This window comes from Rattus norvegicus, chromosome 5 (genome assembly GCF_036323735.1).
Source record: "Rattus norvegicus strain BN/NHsdMcwi chromosome 5, GRCr8, whole genome shotgun sequence".
Lineage (NCBI taxonomy): Eukaryota > Metazoa > Chordata > Mammalia > Rodentia > Muridae > Rattus > Rattus norvegicus.
Window position 1 is genome coordinate 78,989,843 of NC_086023.1, and position 20,678 is coordinate 79,010,520.

The 20,678-nt window shown below is 45.8% G+C and overlaps 1 protein-coding gene and 1 long non-coding RNA gene across 12 annotated transcripts in view; one reads left to right on the forward strand and one right to left on the reverse strand.

The window, feature by feature from the left end:
- The window catches only part of Susd1 (sushi domain containing 1), a 123,341-nt gene that overhangs the window by 37,062 nt on the left and 65,601 nt on the right, over nt 1-20,678 (reverse strand). For 9 of the 11 annotated variants that reach the window (NM_001427255.1, XM_006238212.5, XM_039111047.2 and 6 more), the window contains 2 exons: nt 13,583-13,692; nt 10,675-10,867 (listed from right to left, as the gene is read on the reverse strand). In NM_001427255.1, the coding sequence (NP_001414184.1) occupies nt 10,675-10,867; nt 13,583-13,692 (303 nt within the window). Of the gene's footprint in view, nt 1-10,674; nt 10,868-13,582; nt 13,693-20,678 lie in introns of those variants that run through there. The other 2 variants (XM_006238211.5, XM_039111052.2) reach the window with 2 other exon arrangements.
- On the forward strand, nt 16,068-19,428 carry LOC134486940 (uncharacterized). The gene is made up of 2 exons (XR_010066532.1): nt 16,068-16,746; nt 19,256-19,428. It is a non-coding gene; the product is annotated as an uncharacterized LOC134486940 (long non-coding RNA).

Sequence of the window (20,678 nt, forward strand, 5' to 3'; positions counted from 1 at the left end):
CCTGAAGAAAGTTACCTTTTCTGTATGGCAAAAGATACCATGCCTGAGTATGAGAGACGAGACACAGACAGCAGGGGGTGGTGGTGGGAAGAGCTTGATCCTGAATTGATCACAGGCTCATGCTCTGAACACTCATTCCCGACTGGTGGTGATGCTGGGGGGTTGCTATGGGGCTCATAAAGCCTGGCTAGCTGACTGGCTGAGCATGGAGCATGGTGGAGCACACCTTGGATCCCAGCACTTGGGAGGGAGAGACAGGTAGATTCTGGAGTCTGAGGCCAGTCTGGTCTATACAGTGATTTACAAGCCAGACAAGGCTGTACAAAAAAAAAAAAAAACCTGTCTCAAAAGTAAACTAAACATACATACATACATACATACATACATACATATATACATACATACATACATACATACTACACACACACACACAGACACACACACACACACACACACACCCCTACCTGGCTGGCTGAAGTAGGCCACAAGTAGTCTGTGTGAGCTACAGCCTGGCCCTACCTTCCAGCTACTCTCTGCTCTAGTTCAGGGGCCACCACAGGCTCCCACCACAGTGGACGCTGCTCTGCCATGCCCTCTCTACCACGAGGAGCGGAAGCTTCTGGAACCATAAAGCAGAATAAGCCTTTGCACCTGTGAGTCGTTCAGTGCAGGCCCTGGGTCACAGGCACACAGAGGACGGATGTACACTTGCTGATAGCCAAGAGTACTAAAACCGGCAACAGCACAGAGATGGGGAAAAGCAGAAGAGGGGCCTCACAGGGGACGGCTAACAGGCCCGTACACAACAGCAAAGTTCCAACTTAAGGTGAGCGAGGGCTGGAGTGTAGCTCAGCAGTAGAGAGCAACTGCCAGCCACGCACAAGGCTCTGGGTTCATCCTAGAACCAAATGAGCGTGTTGCTTGTGTACTGCGCCCTCACACAGATGGAGCTGGTGGAAAGGTCTTCCTAACAGGTGTTCATTTCCCATCAGTTCGTGTGTAACTGACACACTCTCTGTGAAGACGACTTCCCTGTGACGGACCTTATCGTGAAGCCTCAGTCCTGAAGCTCAGTTTTACAGAGATATGTATGTGAAGGTCAGCCACACCTCATCAAATTTAAGATAACATTATATTATGAGACACGTTCTGCCCAGTGAACAATCATTATTGTGTTTTTAACTTACGAGATCATGTTGCTTGAAAGAGCTTTTCCAGACCCATGTAAACCCTGAATTTTTTTTATCATATTATAAATGAATACCTAACAAAATCTGATTAAACATTCTTAAAATATCTCCATACTTTGTATCGAAAACTTCTCACATCTTCACTGCGGTATCAGTGTCTGTATTGGGTGGGCCGAGGGATGTGTGTGGAGGCCAGGGGAGGACTTCAGGTGTCTTGGTCTATCCTTTCCATCATATTCCCCTGACGAAGGGTCTCTCACTGAACCCACCCCTCCGGTGGCATACAGCGAGCCCCAGGGATACCTCTGCCTTGGCCCCGGCCCCCACAGCGCTATGGTTACAGGCATATACATGAGTATGGTGGCTGTTTATATGGGCTCAGCAGATTTGAACTCCGGTCCTCATGCTTGTGAGGTGTGGCAGTTTGAATGAGATGATCTCCCATTGGCTCCCTGTGGCTCCTGGTGTTTGGAAAGGTTAGGGTGGTCCAGCAGCATCCTGTCAATTCCGGTTTCCTCTGCCTGATTCCAGCTTGCTTTTGAGGATGTGAGCTCTTAGCTCCCTGCTCTAGCTACTGTGCCTGCAGCTTACTGTCATGCCTCCTCACCATGACAGACTCTTTTCCCTCTGGATCCATAAGCCCAAATAAACTCTTTCTCCCATGAGCCGCTTTGGTCATGGTGTTTTATCATAGCAAGAGAAAAACAGCTAGTACACACAGTGTCCTAATAGGGGTTTCTACGGCGGCAGTGAAACACCATGACCAAAAAGCAGTTTTGGCTTGGTTGGAAGTAGGTGAGTCCATTTCTAGTCTGGACTTTTGGGGTAGAAAGGTATACACATCTTTCATCTGGATCTTGAGACAGGACACAAGTCTTTAATTAGGATCTGAAGACAGGAAGACACACCTTTAATACACCTTCTGCTAGAAGTCTGTATATGGACATGAAAGAGGGAAGCTTTTGGTCTTTGCCTGCTTGCCCTGGTCTTGCTGGCAAGTCTAATCCTTCACTGGCATTAGAGTCTACTTCTGCAGGATTCCAACATCTACTGCGACTTCCAGCCTTGTGAACTGAACACCTACTGGGTTCTTGAATTTTCTCTCCATGGCCTGCCATTGTTGGATTAGTTAGACCAGAGCCTTTAAGCCATTCTAAAATTTAAATTCCCTTTATATATATATATATATATTCATTTTATAGGTTTTTACTGCTCTACAGAACCTTGACTAATATAGGGAGAAAAGTAGTCTCTAGACCTACTTCCAGACCACTGTTCATCACTCAAGGAAGGCAGGACAAGAACAAGAAAGGAGGAAGAAGCTGGAGCCGGGAGCTGATGCAGAGGCCATGGAAGGATACAGCTTGCTCATCCTGCTTTCTTTTAGAACCCAGGACCACCTGCCACCTTCATCCATCCATACCTCCCTCCATGCATCCATCCATCCATCCATCCATCCATCCATGCATCCATCCATCCACCCACCCATCCATCCATGCATCCATCTATCCATCTACCCATCCATCCATCTACCCATCCATCCATCCATCTACCCATGCATCCATCCATCCATCTACCCATCCATCCATCCATCCATGCATCCATCCATCCATCTACCCATCCATCCATCCATCCATGCATCCATCCATCCATCTACCCATCCATCCATCTACCCATCCATCATCTACCCATCCATCCATCTACCCATCCATCCATCCATCCATCCATCCATGCATCCATCCACCCACCCATCCCCTCTCTCTCTCTCTCTCTCTCTCTCTCTCTCTCTCTCTCTCTCTCTCTCTAAGGATGGAACCCAGAGTCTTCTGTCCAGCATGTAATCACTTTATGATGGAGATACACCCCCAGCCCAGTATTTCGGTTGAGGGGTTCAGAGACCCTTGGCACCCTGTGAGGACAGTAGGCATCTCCTCCTCCCTACCAAGATTCCTGGTTCAGAACACACGGCCACACTCCCCACAAAGGGTCATGACCGATGATTGTGTTCCCCAGAACAGAGTTCTCCGTGCTAATGGGATATCTAGAGGCCCTGAGGGTTTAGCTGATAAACTTCCCTTCCTGGACATTCCTCCCTGCACAAGGTATCTGATCTCTGGTCCACCCTGAGAAGGTGGTGTGCACCCATTTTCCTCAATGAACAATCAATAAACAATTTGGAACCAAACTGTCCCTTTCACCAAGAGCCACTGTGGGGAGCATGGAGAAAGCCTGGGCACTCTGAGTGACGGTGTAATCAGCTGATGACACTGTAAGGTAGGGCCAACTTGAGGTACACATGGGCAAAGACAAGTTCACTGCAGAGAGACACCTGACCATAAGGCAACTCGAGAGTTCATAGATGTCAGCATGTGAAAATGGATATTTCAGAAATCTAGAAAGGAACACTATACCATGCATTCTAATAACTTTTTCAAAGGGGGAAATTCGATATCCTTCAATAATATGCAAATTAGTAAATTAGACACCTTTAAACCAAGGAATTTTATCATCTCAAAAAGTACGGGATAAAAGTATATGAACTGGCAAGAAAGATCGTCTATAAAAATATTGCAAGAGGGGTTGGGGATTTAGCTCAGTGGTAGAGCACTTGCCTAGGAAGCGCAAGGCCCTGGGTTCGGTCCCCAGCTCCGAAAAAAAGAACCAAAAAAAAAAAAATATTGCAAGGACAAAAAATAAAGAAATAAAATATTCTAGCAAGATGCCCCATCATCTTTGCTACTGGAAGTGTTGTGCATGTGCTTGGGGAAACCTCCAGGATCCCTGGTCACCTCTCCATTCTCTCTTTCCCCACCCACTGGGTCAATCTAATCTAGATTAAACCAGACCTGCAAGAATGTCTCACAGGAAACAAAAATCTGGTTCTTAGTTCAGACTCCTTGGAAGTTTGCTTTTCCTTCTTACTGTGGGAGAGGGGCTCTGAGTGATATCAGGCTTTTCTTCCTCTCTGCTCTCAGTTCAGCAGCAGCTCACAAAGAACCCGGAGCTCTGGGGAGCCTGGGAGTGGGGTGGGGTTCTTTTACTTCTTTGTGCTCTCAATGAGGGGGAGGGTGACAAGCACAGCTGTTTTGGTCATTTAATTAAGTCATTAGCAATAAGGAGAAAGCCAAGCAACTGACGTTACCCCAATGGAATGGAAATGCTACAAGGTGTGGTTTCTGCTTGGTGATGGTTGGAGCTCATTGTGGACTTGACAGGGTCTGGCCTGAAGACTGGCTGAGGGATTGATTACCTAGCTACTGGGCATGCTCCCAATAACTGATATGGGTAGCCCCATCTTAACTGCAGGCAGGGCCACTCCACGGTGGGGCCCTTCTTGTACTTCATAAAATGGAGGAAGTGAACTGAGGACCGGTGGTGTGCATTCAGCCCCCTCTGTGCTGGATTGTTGGTGTGGTGTGTGCCGTTGCTTCTCGCCTCTGCTGCCTTGACTTCCCCCTCCATGATGGACTGCATCCTTCTACTGGACCCAGAATAAAACCTTTCTCCCTTAAATTACTTTTGCCAGGGTGTTTTATTGAGGCAACAGCAAAACACATTATAGATGCTCTCAACATGCATTTGACTTAGGGGATTTGATTCATGCACTAGGTAAGTGTAGCAAAACCACGAAGGAGCATATAACACACACCATTAGATAAAGTTAAGTCATGCTTAGCATTTTACAGGTAGAGCTTGTCACATACAGACAGTTTTCCACATGAATTACCCTGTAGTGCTCATCACAAACTCATGAGGTAAATACCACCTGTCCGACATTCACAATATATGAAGTACAGGGGGCAGGGGAAGGCTAGGGGGTGGGGAGAAGGGCTGGGGGGGGGGATGGACGGGAGGGGGCAAGGGTGGTCGAGGTGGAAAGATTTGGACCAGTAAGACACAGAAAGTCATGGAAAGTCAACAGAGTTTCAGAGTTCTACTCGATCGAAGGAAAGCCATGGCCCTGGAACCTGAATCTACCTATTCTCCAAAATATTCTTGGGGTCGGAAGGAGGAGCAGATAAAATAACATGAGAACAATGCTGTTGGCTTGGGACCATGGCTCAGTGGCTGAAGTGTGAACTGAGCCAGCATCACCCTGAGTTCACGTGCCCACCATTTCACTGCTGCTCATTTCATTTCAGGGCTGCTCACTGAAACCGATGCTCACCATTTCAGGATCCCCTCCGTATCCAAAATGGTGAGCTGTCTCAAAACATGAGGTGGAGAGCAATAATCAAGACACCCACACCAGCCTGATCTGTGCACGGGCACACACAGCTGAACACGCTTCTTGACACACACAGATGCATACACCATAAACACACACCCACAGGAAAGCAGAGAGAACACAGCAATCCTAAAAGCCTCATTAAACAAAAACAAAACAAACAAAAGTATCAAATTCCAGCCAAGTTCTCTCAACGCCCTACCAGTGTTTGTACAGAGAGCTGTGTGGGACGGAGGGAGCTGGAGACCTTCCCAAAGAGAGAGATAACACTTTCAGTGTGAAAACATAGGGACAGACCAGTGTGACCACAGCCTTGTCACAGAGGAAGTAGAACATATCGCGGTGCAGGGGAGCAGCTGAGGAAGTCACTGTTCCCAGCAAAGAAAAGGCGAAGAAGGAAGAATTTCACACATTCATCCATGGAGTTAGTGTTTATAGGAAGAAAAGTGAACGTTAGTACAAGGTCCCACATAGGGGGAAAATCATAAACTAGAATAGAAGAAGCATCCTCAACCAAAGAACAAAACAAAACAAAACAAAAAAAGCAATGCTTTACAGAAACTGCAGTTCACCCCTTGACTGAAGAGGGCGCTCTTAACCCGGGAATCTCCTCAGCTACCACTGGAGACTGGATGACCACAGCAGTGTCCGCTCAAAAACAAGGTTCTGTGAACAAAATCTTGCAGCTTGGGCAAACTATCGTTTTGAAAATCCACAAACGCGGAAAAATTAACACAATAAATAATCGTTTGAGGATGTTCAGAAGATATCTCCAGTCAGAAAATTAAAACTAAAACAGAAATGGGCATAAAGCAGGAAATGATTGAAAAAGAAGTGTCTGAACTCAGAAAATAAATGAAAGAAAAGAACAAAACGGTGTTGGAAACAAAAGCTGAATTTCTTGATGTCTATGAAAGAATAGATTTGGATAAAATTTAATAAAAATAATAGAGAAAATTTAGAAGTAAAATAAGATTTTTTTTCTTTTCAAGATAGGATCTGACTAGCCCTGGCTGGTCTGGAACTCACTATGTAGACCAGGCTAGCCTTGAACTCACAGACATCTGCCTGCCCCTGCCTTCAGGAGCTGCGATTAAAGGCCTATCCTAAAATGAGATCTAAAACAAAAAGAAAAAAACAAAACAAAAAGCCCACAAAAGGTCAAAACATATGCAACCAGGGTCTTCAAAGAGGGGAGGGGGACAATGCACTGAGACATAATATTTAAAAGTATAATTCAAGATAATGTAATATAATATTCCAAAAATAAAAAAAATACTTGAATATAAATATCAAAAGGACAGTCCAGGTACCTAAGAAGGTTGTCAGATTAATCTAATAAATCCTCTAAATACAATGATTGCATTTTAAGGGTAAAGGAAGAATTCTCAGGCCCTCCACTCCAGGAACTAAACAGAAAGGATGGACGGTTAAAGGAACTATGTCTCAGTAAGATGAGAGGTTGGAAATGCTTTCTATAGTTCCACTCCCTGGAATGAGATCAGCTCCCACCTCTTGACTGTTCCTGAATTAACATGCACAACCGTGCTGAGGAGAATGACAGGACATGCATAGTCTCAAACATCCATGTGACATGGCCTGCAGGCCCCTCGTAGGAAGCAGCCTAAAGAAAGATATCGTTGCTCTCCAGATACTGCCAGAAAGAATGATTTAAAAACAAAAAAAACAAAAAAAAACAACTGCCATTCTGAATTAAAGCTACGATTTTTATAAGTTCTCTATAAACACTGAAGTCATTTCGATTACCTACATCTATCCAGATACTTTTCAAGTGGCTTAAATTAAAGAAACTATGGAGGCGAAAGGTTCAAAGTGGAGAGCTTTTTGGTTATATTATGAAAATGTTTCTTTGGATAAATTTAGTATCTGATTACCATGAAAGATTGCAGGCTACCAGTGTGCAACTACATCATACAGAGATGAACTGGGGCCCATCACACTGTCTGGGCAGAGTCTCACAGTTCTCCTGGCAGCAGTCACCAATCAGAAGCCTGTGTTACTCACCAGTGACATAGACCAGTCATCCAGGGACCTGGTCTCGGGTACAGTGACTTCAAGTTTGTACCAGATCTCATGTTGAAAGAGACGGTGTCACTGCAGTCATGCCTCACTGACTCCCTTACAGATGACAGATCTACAGAGAGCAGCCATTTCTAACGTGTCTCTCCAGACCCATGTGCAGGGGCAATATAAAAACAGACTTACAAACTTCCTTTGAAGAGCTGCCCACCCACTGTCCTATTGACGGGACACCCTGGAATCAGAAATCCCCACCTCCTGTTCAGGGCAGAACACCCTTGTGAAAATACTGAAGTGTTAAAAAATCTTACAGACGGGGTTGGGGATTTAGCTCAGTGGTAGAGCGCTTGCCTAGGAAGCGCAAGGCCCTGGGTTCAGTCCCCAGCTCCGAAAAAAAAAGAAAAAAGAAAAAATCTTACAGACAATGGCATGCCTCCCTTCCTGACTGGTCTTTCTGACGGATCGCAGAATTTCAATGTTGAAATAAATGAACTATAAGGATATCACTAAGCACTGTGAGTTGCTCTCCTAATGCAGTCTCCTGGGATGATCCAGATATTTGTGTTCAAACCCCTGATGTTCAACAGAGGTCAGTTCCCTTGCTACAGTGTGTGAAGGGTGGTCACTTCCTTACTCCACCAAAGCAAAGACAATTCCCCACTCATTCAGCCTCGAGGAACAGTAAACACCAGACCTGATTGACAGGAAGCGCCATTCCTTGGGTCACATTTCCTGTTGCACAGAGTTCCTGTGTTACTGAGCAAACGCTGATCTCTCTCTGTGCAGCAGCCGGTAGGACTTCATGTAGCCCCAGCCTCCAAGAAGTAGGTAATAGGTTATCCACCCACTGCTGTCTGTCTGCTCAGCCTGAGACTGGCTGGAGAAGCCTGTTCTATCCTAAATCTTCTCTAAAATGACCACACTATAATCTGCGTTGAGGGTCATCCTGGGAATTGCCCACAACAGTAAAGACAATACTTTGTTAATCCTGTGTAATCCCGCCTGGAAAGGAAAATTAAGATTCGGTTTCTCACTACAAAAAGTGAATCTGGAACCTAACTGGGAGACGAGAGGGTCCTGACCAGAGCACACAACTCGGGGTCTCTAAATCGGGAAAGCAGGAATAAAGGAAGTGGGTATTATCACTTATCAGGAAAAATGTATCAATCAGTTCCCGTTTTAGCACAGTGGCTTCTTGGATATCGAACTATAGAATTATTTTAGCTAAATCTCCTTCCCTTCCTCTTTAACTCCCTCCCTTCCCTCTCATGCCTCTGCCTGCACAGACCTTGTAATTGGCCAGGAGTAGTGAAGTTGTGTGTGGCTAAAACAATACAACCCAAGTAGACTGGCAGAATTGGCCAGGCAGACCCTGGGTGTGTACCTGTGCATACTGACTCAGAACTTCTGGGATGGAGTCCGTGAAACTGTGCCTAATGCGCTTCCTGATAATCCCACGCTTGCCAAAATGTGAGACAGACCGAAATGCACTAATGTCTAGTGCACTACCGTCACTGCCCACCCCCTGGCACACTAGGAGCAAAAAGGAACAGGAAACAGAGTCCCGGCCAGGGAAGGGCAGGCCCTTCATTCTGCAGACCCTTCAAAGGGAAAGCCCTGAAACTGCACTGCTAAACCCAAAGAATTAAAGAAATGGTAGAAGGGGCCTGGCAGTGTGGCTCAGTGGGAGAACACTTGCCCCATTTGTGTGAAGTCCTGAGTGGGTAGGTTCTCTAAGGAAAGGAGAGAGGGGTGGGAGGGAGGGAAAGAGGGGAAGACCCTGTGTCTCTCAGCACTATCTGAGAGCTGTGTCATTAACATCGCTGGCCTCTATGTGGCTTCCAGGAAAACCCACAAAGGAGGAGTTTCCAAGGAGCACCATTATACCCTATTCTGAGTCAGCCTGCTGGAAAAGCAACAATAAAAACTCCAAGAGACTAGCGAATGTTGAACAGTTTTTTTGGTTTTTTTTTTTTTTTTTTGGTTCTTTTTTTCGGAGCTGGGGACCGAACCCAGGGCCTTGCGCTTCCTAGGCAAGCGCTCTGCCACTGAGCCAAATCCCCAACCCCTTGAACAGTTTTTAATAAACTATTATGCAGAAGGGCAATCACTGACCTAGAACAAAATAGTGGTTTTTAAAACCCTCGAGAAATGTCTGTCCTCTTCTACAGGCTGGAACTCAGACCCCTTCAAAACCACCCATCTCATAGACCTTGGACTCAAAGGCCTAGCCAGTGAACAATCTGGAGCTTAGGGTTGCCGCTCTCCCCATTTTGGATCCTGGGCTCTTTTCTAATCCTCAGAAGCTGAGACAAACAGACTGGTCAGGGTAGGGAGGGACCTCACGCCTCCTCTAACCCTGATGCACTCTAGTTTATCTCATACTAAAATGGACCATCACGACCTATTCTGTACATGTGACCATGCTCCTGCATCACCCAGCTGTGAGCCTTCTTGACTGAGCCAGTGCCCAATGCGGCAGAGAGAACATTTCTGTCTCCTGGAAGATTGCTGGGTTCGGCATGGCCTTGGTAGGAGCAGAATGACATGGTTCCTGCCCCTATGGGTGTCCATGGCTTCTGTGGGCATAATGCACACATTTTACATTCCTCCTTTGAGGAATGTCCTCCCTGCTAGTGTTAATGCCTCCACAAAGATCAGAGACTGCACATGTCCAGGCAGTGAAGGTGTGGCTAATGTCTCAGCAAAATGGTAAATGCTGGTACCTTCGGGACAGCCCTTAAGGCTGTGGGAAAGAACTCTAAAAACGAGTTTAAAAATATATAATTTCTCAACTACACAAAGACACGATGAGGATGTCATATAAATTGTACAAATGCAACGTAAGGGGTTTCATGAACCTAAAGGAACAGAGGCAGTTGCACAGTGAGCCAACTTGTCAAAAGGACACCGAGGAAGGAGATTAAAAAGCCATTTTGAATTTGCAGTGAGAGACAGAAGCCTTATAGAATTCCCTCTCCAAGGCTGCCTGGAATCCCCATGTAGTCTCCTTGCCTGAACCCTCTAGAAGTCAAAACAGTGTACAAAGGGACTGATTGGTCAGAGCCCAGCATTCGGAAAGCTAAAGCCAGTGGTCTGTTAGAACTAGAACACAGGGCTCTTGACCCTGTCCTTTCTGCTGCCCGCACTGTGCCGCTCAGCCCTCAAACCTAATTTGTGTCCCAAGGTACAAAGCAGAAAGGCGCCCGTGCCTACCTGTCGCCGAGGTTGTTACTGTTACTTGTGCGGAGCGCAGTTCGGTGGGTCTCAGAAGGGTGATGTTTATCATGTAATCAGTAGCGGGCAACAGATCTAAACACAGTTTAGGAGCTTGGTCTCTTGTCGTGAAGTTATAGGAAACAGCATGATAGAAGTTCTCTAGATACCACCTCTGACCCAGAGCTTCCACCTGTCAGATGGAAAGAGAGCGCCGCGTTAGCTTCCCGCTGCCTGGCAGGTCTCCAGACTGTCCAGAAACCTCCTCCTGTTCATCTTTGGAGGTTGACCTTTAAGACTCCAGTGCACTAAACCAAGGGCAGCCTCGGTAAAGTCAAGGTTCCTGCACCCGACCTACCCAGTTTTCCTCTCAGTCAGGGGCAGGACTAAGATTGAATTGCAGAAGCAATGACAGGCAGGAATAAACAAGACAGAAGACTATTCCACAACAATCCCTTGCTGCCCACTCAAGTGGGAGACACTGCACTGAAGCTACTGGGCGAAATCCTTTCAGGTTTGTTCATCGTGAGGAATGCATAGAGAAGACCCACTGTGCGGGGTACTTAGTATCCCGAGAACTACCCCAGGCTGTGCTTTGAAAGCAAGAGTTCATCGTGGCTTTCCTTGAGCCTTCCTTCCCATCAGAGCTGGCGGAAGCCGATGAATGCAGAGGCATCCCGCATACTGTGGTCTGAATCTTGGCACTCAAGCAATGGTGAGTCTCAGGGGAAGCGCTCTTTGAAGATCCCAGGATAATAGGATCAAACATTATCAACCAGTATCGTTTATCTGGTGAGACTCAGTTTAATGGTTCGACTGAAGCTCACATCATTGGCTCTCCACCCTCCACCACTACATTCACTCACTGAGCCATCCTCATAGGTCATCTAAGAAGTTTCATCCCTCAGCCTTAGAGAGAGACCATCACAACTTGGGTTTCTTGAATTCAGTGCTATGAGCGTCCTCCACTTCCTTCCAGCCATCCACTGCCACAGCTGTGCTCCATGCTAGAAAGCATTAACCAAGGGAGCTGAGCACAAGATCTCATGGTGCCCTTTCTTCCGGACCACTTGATGATAAAGGATGGCATATTCATACGCAGTATGAGCAACGTGTATATTCTCTTACGCAGACAGCTTTTGAGCACTCACTTTTCTCCAGTGGACTTAACTATATTCCATACATTACATAAATGGATCTGTGACAGGTTAAAAGTTCAGTGTATTTTTCCATTTTATTCTTCAGTCGTTTTAGGGTGTGTATGTGTGCATCTGCACCTGGATGCCAGAGGCTAGATGTCTCCTCACTGAGCCCTGAGCTCACAGATTCAGCTAGCCCGGCTGGCCAGCAGCCAAAGGAAGTCGCTTGACTTCACACACAACTCTACCTGACTCTTTAGGTGAGGATGGGGTCCAAACTCAGTGCCTCACACTCAGGGTGGCAAGTACGTTACCAACTGAACCATCTCCCAGCCCCAAGAATCACTTGTTCTCTTAACCAAGTATTTGGTTAAAAACTCCTTCAGTACTAATTTGAAAAACCATTTTAATCATAGAATAAACTGTGACCCTTGAGTGTGTCTCTTTTCTAGGATTCTTTCCAACATGGAAACCTAAATACTCACCCACTTAAAATCCTCCAGTGGCTCCTCACAGGCATTCAAATTCAAAGCAAAGGACACAAGGTTCTCAACATCCAGCCCCTGTTAGCACTCTCCTTGCCTCCCTTCCTCCCTGCTCCTCTTTGCCTTCCGGTCAGCCATTGTTCCGTGGCCAGGCCCACACCTCCCCTTTCCACCCTCGCTTCAGCTAATCACTACACATTTTCTATGATACAACATAAAAACATTACACCTTGTCAGGGAGAAGTAGAGAGGTGGCTTATCAGGTAAGGGCACTGGCTGGCTCTTGCAGAGAACCTGGGTTCCATTCCCAGCATGGCAATGGTAACACACAATCACCTGTAACTCTACCCTCCACTCCTGACCTCCATGGACATAAGGCACATACATGGTGCACATACGTACATGTGGGCAAAACATGCACATTAAAGTAAAGCATAAAAATATTTTAAAAATTATACTTAGGAGCACGTGCACGTGCACGCGTGTGCACACAAACACATTCCATTATTTTTGCATTTTTATCAAAGACTAATAGTATCCCATTATGGTTGTTTGTTTTATCTGTATGTTCCTATTTGTCTGAATTGAAACTCTCAGGTCATAATATACGATGTTCTTTTGCTAAATGTTTATGGAATGAATAACTAATTCTCACTGTATCGTACTCAGCCTGAGTTTCTAGGCACTAAAAATGACACCAAAGTAAACCCGGGTTTCTTCTTAAATCTGCTTTTGATTTGAACTTGGACACAGAAGGAAACTAAAGTTGGATGAGCGTCTTAGAAAGGTACGCCCAGTATGTGCATCTGAAGGCAAGCTAAGAAAACACATCGACACGTAAGTGTGCAACTGTAGGCAGGGAAAACGACAGAAAATCATCAGTGCACAGAACCCTTGTCAACTTAGTTCCTCCTCGCTGACATGTACCCATTCCTAGAAAGAGCGGCCACCAACAGTGTGGACAGTCGCCCTGTGCGGAGTCTTTCCATATTCTGGGGCTTCCACTGCAGACAACCCACACATTTTGTAGTTTCCCACATTTGGGAGTTTACTAAAGGTATTTTAACACAGACTTGCTCCTAGGACACACCCCAGAGCATGGGTGTGCGCTCTGCCTAGAAGAGTCACAGTTCATAAAAAGGCATGCATCATAAGATTTCATTCAGGGATTAGGAGGAAGAGAGAAGCTCAAGAAGAGACAAAGGCATGGTCAGAGCGGGGCTGAATCACTCGTTTGTTTGAATGATGAATCCTATAAGAGATAAGAATAAGGGGACATCTTACTTGGTACATTTGTTCTGATCCAGCTTGCCTAGAATGCCTGTTCAACTTCAAACAAGTTTCATTAAATACTGAAATATTGAAAATTCCATCATCTTCTAAGAGACCATCTTCTAGAAGACAAGAGAACACATAAAAAGGTTGCATCACCAAGCTGATAGATCGTGGTTTAATGTAAGCGCAGTTGGAACACTTTCAAAGGCTGGTAGGGTGTCTAACACAAAGAGCACGCACTTAGCTTTGGCCTTACACACTTAAGCTCAAGCACTCGCTCTAGAGTTTGCTTTTGTTTGAAAGTGTGTGTGTATCTGAGTGTACGAGCATGTGTGTGTGCATGCATGTGAGTATGTGTGTGAGCATCTGTGTGTCTGCATGTGTGTCTATGTCTGTGCTATGCACATATGTGTGCATGTGTGTCTGTGTATGACACACATGTGTGCTCTCTCTCTCTCTCTCTCTCTCTCTTTCTCTCTCTCAATTGCTCTCCACCTTATTCTTTGAGATAGGGTCTCTCACTGAATCTAGAGTCCATTGATCCGCTGATTCTGCTAGACTATTTGGTCAGCAAGCACCCAGGACCCTCCTGTTTCTGCCTCCCCAGTGCTAGGCTTGCTGGTGTGCACCACTATTGCTCCAGGGCGGTTTCCGTGGTTACAGGGATGGACCTCACCCTCAGGCTTACACAGTAAGCACTTTACCAACTGAACCATGGCTTTTCACTTGTTTGGGGTTTTGTTCTGTAAGATTTCCTTATTTTCATTTTAGGAGTGTTTTGCCTGCACGTGTGCCCTTGGAGGCAGGAAGAGCGCATCAGAGCCGTCGGAACTAGAGTTACAGATGGCTGTGAGCTGCCACATGTGTGCTAGGACCAAAACCCAAACTCTGCGAGAGCAACAAAGCTCCCAACCACCGAGTCTCCATCCCTGGTTTTGTGTTTTAAGACAGGATTTCACTTTGTAGCCCAGGCCTCCTTCAACTTGCCATGTAACTCAGGCTAGCCTCTTACTCATAATCCTTCTTCCTCAGCCTCTTGGGTCTTGGAATTAAGGACATGTGCCACCACTCCCAGGAAAACTCCCGAGTTGTACAAACTTGGCCAGGTGAGGCTCCGAAGGGTTTCTTCTAAACCTAAATCTTCTCACTTGTGAAACCAATGCATCCAGCTTGCTTTGTTACGTCATGGGTGCTTGGGAGAACCGAGGGAGATACAGAAACACTGCCATAAAGTGTGACCTTTGTAGACAGTCAGCTGTACTTAGATGGGCCATAATAAAATGTCCTGAAGACAGACACCTTGAGAATAAGGGAAATGGTGCGTAAAACTCTATGGGTGAGGACCTCAGGGCCAGTGCTGTCCAACGGAAAATGACTGGAAAGTGGATGATGAGGCTGGAGAGAATGTTGGCTGCTCTCACAGCAGACGGCATTCCTCCAGCTGCCTAGTGCTCAGCTCAGGTAATTAACAACCAGGAGGCAGACTTGTTCCGGCCATTATATAGAAAAAGGCGGGCTGGAGAGATGGCTCAGCGGTTAAGAGCACTAACTGCTCTTCCAGAGGTCCTGAGTTCGATTCCCAGCAACCACATAGTGGCTCACAACCATCTGTAATGAGATCTGATGCCCTCTTCTGGTGTGTCTGAAGACAGCTACAGTGTACTCACATAAAATAAATAAATATTTAAAAAAAAAAAAAGAAAGAAAAAGGCATCCCCCTGCGGGGGAACATCCGTGCAATCTTTATTAAAGAAGAGGCTGACCAGGATGAATCAAGGACACCTCCCCCCACGAGTCTGGGGGTAACAAAGCAATTTCTAAGGAAAAGCAAATGTTTTTACCTGTCCTAACAATGGGGGAAAAAAGGTGGTTTGTTTGTTTGTCTTTCTTTCTATGGTGTTGGTGATTGAACCCACTAGCTCACAAGTCCAAACCACTCTCTCTTCTGAGCTACATCCAAAGCCCCAAACAAAAGCTCAAACCTCTGTCAGGGAGACTCTCTTTTACAATCACGTTTAACATGTAAGTCTCCCCTAGGAGTCTGCATCACCTAAGAAATGCTCACGATAATCCAAATTATTCCAGTCAAAATCAGGAGTGCCCAAAGCACTTTCAATATTGCTAACGTATGCAGCACAAGGCAATTAGCCCAGAGACAAACACTCCTGACTAGAACTGGGAAATGTGAAAATATGGTTCGAAGAATTTGAGGACCTGTCACTTCTCCCTTCTCGCCACTGTGTTCAAAGTTTTCACAGGATATCCAAAAAGGGGGGTGGGGGCAGCCATAGGATTTTGAGAAACAGTACCTGCCTATGACTACACAGACAGAAGACAAGCAGGGCTGCTGTCTGCAGGTTCCCACTCGAGACGGTGTTTGTGTGGTAGAGCCATCACAGGCTGAGTTCAGAGGACGACAGTGCTGGGAACGAAGGCATCTGGCTTCTCCTTCCCACACCCACTCCTGACAGAAGTGACTGAGAATAACTAAAAATGGGTCAAAATTTGCATCTGGGTTGGAAGGAAAGGTCGGTTGCCATGTGCAAGGCAGACACGTGAGGACATCTACGCTTATCACAATGTAAAGGAGACTGGGCTATGGGGAGGCTCAGAGCAGCTATTCAACCTGCCTTCCAAGCAAGGGAGGCAGACTCCAAATTTCAAAGGAAGGACTAGAGAACTTGAGCCGTGGAGGAAGCCAGATGGACCACAGGACAAGTCAGCCACAGTCAGCCCCCAAATCTAACTGCACTCAGAACCACACAGACAGCACCTCTCACGGTGCTTGGACATCTGCGGGGTGTGTTCTAAAGGTCAACGGGCAATTCACCCATCTAACCAGGCCCAGCCTCGCTTAGCTTCGGAGATCACCTGGGATCGGCACATTCTAGGGGGTGACTGGAGACTCATCTGGCCATTCTGGGAGGCAGCAGGGACGGAAGGTGTGTTTGGTACTGTTGCCAGTGCCAACGGTCATTCCTTCATACTCTGGAGATGGGCAACACGGAAGATCGTCTGAGTTGAGACCTCAGGACCCAAGAGCTCCATGTGACAAAACCCTGGGCTGACAGGACAGCTCAACTCTGCTGCTTCAGTAGGCTGCCGGACCATTGTGAAGCCAGGCAGAGCAGAGCTGGCCCGAGACCCACAGCTTCACAAGTCAACAGAACAAGGTACTCAGAAATCAAACTCAGGGAGGTGGGCTTCCCCACAGCTGTACCCAACCATCAATGAGTCCTTCACTGGGTGGTCAGAGAGAAGCACATTAATACAATCCAGTGAAGAGGGAGGTCAGAGGGAGGGACATCTGCCTTACGAGGATGCTCCAGTCTAGACAGAGCTCTGTCTTCCCAGGATAAGTAGTCTAGAAGTCTATGAAACGATCCTTCCACACTAAGGGAAGGAGAGGGAGGTGTGTGTATAGGGACCAGGAGTTTTGTTTTGCTGTGTTTTTTTCAAAGCCATATGATAGTAAGATTAAGCAGTTCTCGTTTGTTACTTTCAATAATAATTTCTTTAAAACATCCAAAATGATTCTAATGAAAGAAGAATGTATTCGAAAGGAAATGTTGAGAGAGGCAGAAATGAAAGAGAACTAACTGATATTCCCCACACGAGTCTTAAAAAGGAGATGAAAGTGTACAACAGAACTTACAGTACATTATAGACACATGCACACACATGTTCACACACGCATGCACATGCAACATGTACATACACATATGCACACATGTACACACATACACACATATTCACACATACACATGTTCACACATACACACATTTACACACACATGTTCACATATGTTCACATATACACGTTCACACATACACACATGTTCACACACATGTTCACACATGCAGGCATTGCAAAATGTACACACATGTGCCTGCACACACACACATTTACAGTAGGCATGGCACACATTCCCAGAAGGCAGAGGAACAAGGACATGAACATTTAAAGAAGAAAGCAGGGAGTTAGCTCCACGTAGGTGAATTGGGAGAGAAGTAACAATCTGAATGGAGATTTGGTGAAGGAAATCATTCCTAACGTGGGGACAGATCGAAGCAGGCCTCTAGGGCTCTGGGAAGACTGAACAAGTGCACAGTGTTCACATTCCAGACACTGAAGCTTCTTGAGAAGGTTCCTTTACTGCTGAACTGCAACCAGGCCAGACGCTTACGTGACACTTGCATGACATCAGTCAACACTTACCATGCACACAAACAGATGACTAAACGCTTAGCTTTCCTGTTAAAGGGAGCTTTTTTGGTATCCACACTGAAAATCAGATTGCCTCATAGAATTAGAAACCAGGCAGGGGAGCTTCAGTGGCTGGATGCTGGAGCCCATGCTTAGCTTGTGGGAGACACAAGATTTACTCTTTAGTGGCTCCTCCCCCTCACCCTCCGTTAAGGCATTAAATCCCAAAGCCAATGTGATCTGTTTACAGAATTCTTAAATTCAAGAATTAATCTGCACCCAAACCCTTATTCACAAGGAAGGCAACAAAAGACACTCTCAGATAATCGTGGGCTCAGAAAGGACCCCATTTCCACGGTGAGAAAAGACAGAAGCCGTCCTCTACACAGGGGAGCAGAAGTGGAGGGAGAACTGGAGAAGGGAGCTTACAAGGATTGGCAGTTAATGCACCTCACTGACTAAAACACACACGTCAGGTTAAATGGTGAGCAACAGCTGAAAGAAAACCAAAGCTCAGACGGACCAGACCAACAGCCGAAGGAAAGGAGGGTAAGAACTACAGAGAACAGCTCTGTCTTCCTTCCTCAGAGAGAAGCTAATACTGGTAATCAGAGAGGCACACACCCAAATAGGTTCTTTTAAAGATTCGGACAACTGTAGAAGAAAAACAAAATCTGCATTGTCTGACTCACTGAAAACAGAAACCTGTGGAACCAATGAAAAAGAAAAGAAAACGAAACAAAAGACACAGGAATGTGGCAAGAAAAAAAGAAAACAAAATGCTGGAAAGAAACTTATCACCCAGGAAGCAATAAAGGAACTCTGTTTTCTTATCCCTTCAAATACCAGCCCTTCCCAGAAAGGCTCTGCGTGTCCTTACTCCCAGAGCTGTCATGGCAGCCTCATCCAGTCAACTTTTGAGGACAGTTAGCAGCACGTTGTGCAAACACAGAAAGCACAAAGACAGTGAGGAAGTCGGTGCATCCAAGAGGAAAGCCAGTGATGCTGGGTAGACAGAGCGAGCCATGCTGTTAGTGAGAGAATCTATCCATGTGTCAGGAATATTGAAAACTGTAGCATTAAATCATGCAGGGGAAACCAATTAGCCACTACAGAAGAGATGGAGAAAGAAGGAAAACTACACAATTGAAGTCCTGGAGGATCTAACAAGGAGTGGTGAGACAGTGCTAACTCTTATCCAGCATCCACTGCACTGAAGACGGTCCGTCCGACCAAGCAATAAAGTCCAGAGGTGCCAACACATCCTCAAAGTACATCACAATGAAATATGAGCAGAAGTAATTAACATTGGAGTGTAATTATTAAACAGAAAAGGCTGAGCAGATAGTTCAGCTGCTGAGAGTCCCTGCCGCTCTTCTAAGGGACCCACACCAGATGCCTCACGACCTTCTGTACCTCCAGCTCCAGAGGATCCAACATACAAAATAAAAACAAATAACCTTTTTTTTTTTTAGGACTGGAGGCAGAGCAAGGAGATAAAGGGAAGAGACAGGAGACACAAAACAAACAAACAAACAAAACAAACTCTGTATGGAGTTTGTATATCATAAGGAAACAGGTAACTTCATAATACTATTTTAAATATGCATGAATGGATTGTGGTGGTTTGAATAAAAATGGCCCCCAGAGCCTCTTGGGGAGTGGCATTATTGGAGGTATGGCCTTGTTGAAGGAATTGTAACCCTGGTGAAGGGAGGAAGGGGAAGGGAGAAAGTGCTTTGAGGTTTCAGAAACCCAAGTCAGGCTCAGTGGCTCACTCTCTCTACCTGCTGCTGCCTGCAGACCTGCATGTAGAACTCAGCATCCTCTCTCCAGCACCAGGTCTGCCCATGTGTGGTCATGATGATAATGGACTAAACCTCTGAACTATAAGCCAGTCCCAGTTAAGTACTCTCCTCTAGAACAGTTGCCATGGTCATGATATCTCTTCGCAGCAGTAAAACCCTAACTAAGACATGTATGTATGTATGTATGCCTGCATATGTATCACGGTAATTGGGTGATGTGATACAGTTGTAATTAAGTCTTAAAAGGGGAAATCAGCACAGCGATTGTACAACTGATGAAAGGAAGAGCAGAGAGAGAACATGGATTAGCACATTTTAAAATAACTATTTAAGCCAAAAGGAAATCAGCACAGCAATTAAGTCACACCTTAAAAGCAAAGAAGAAGAGAGAAATTGACAGTGTCTCAGGAATGCTGTCAAAACTTAAATCTGCAAGGGGGAGAGGAGCCTCCGGGATTCCTATTATTAATAGGAATAATGTGGGGATGTGTTGAATTTTTCATGCAGCTAGTTACAAACTTTAAAAGTGTTCTGGGTATGATGGCACATCTATAATCCCAGCACTGGTGAGGTGGAAGCAAGAGGATCAGAAGTTCAAGACTAGCATCAGTTACATAGTAAGTTTGAAGATAGCCTGGGCTTCATGAGATCATGTCACACACACACACACACACACACACACACACACACACACACCATTAGGAAATGTATCAATAAAATCAACTTAAGGAAAGTGTGGAGAAGAAATAATAAGAGTTAATGGATTTAACTGGGTAGAAAGAGGAAAATACAGTTTAGAAATCAAGAGGCCATTCTCTGGAAAAAGAGTAACAGCAGTGCCTACCTCTTGTCCCAGCAGGAGGGTCTCAGTCAGTTTAAGGCCAACCTTGTCTATGTAATGAGTTCCAGGATACCTAGGGCTACCTAGTGAGACCCTGTCTCAAACACAACAGAAAAGGTGGGACATAGAGGAATAGTTAGGGTCAGCCCTCAGCCCCTACACACGCACAGACAAGTAGGCAGGTGCTCTATCCCCAACCTCACACAAATTACAAAAAAGTTCTAGAAAATTTGGGCTGATAAAAGTAAT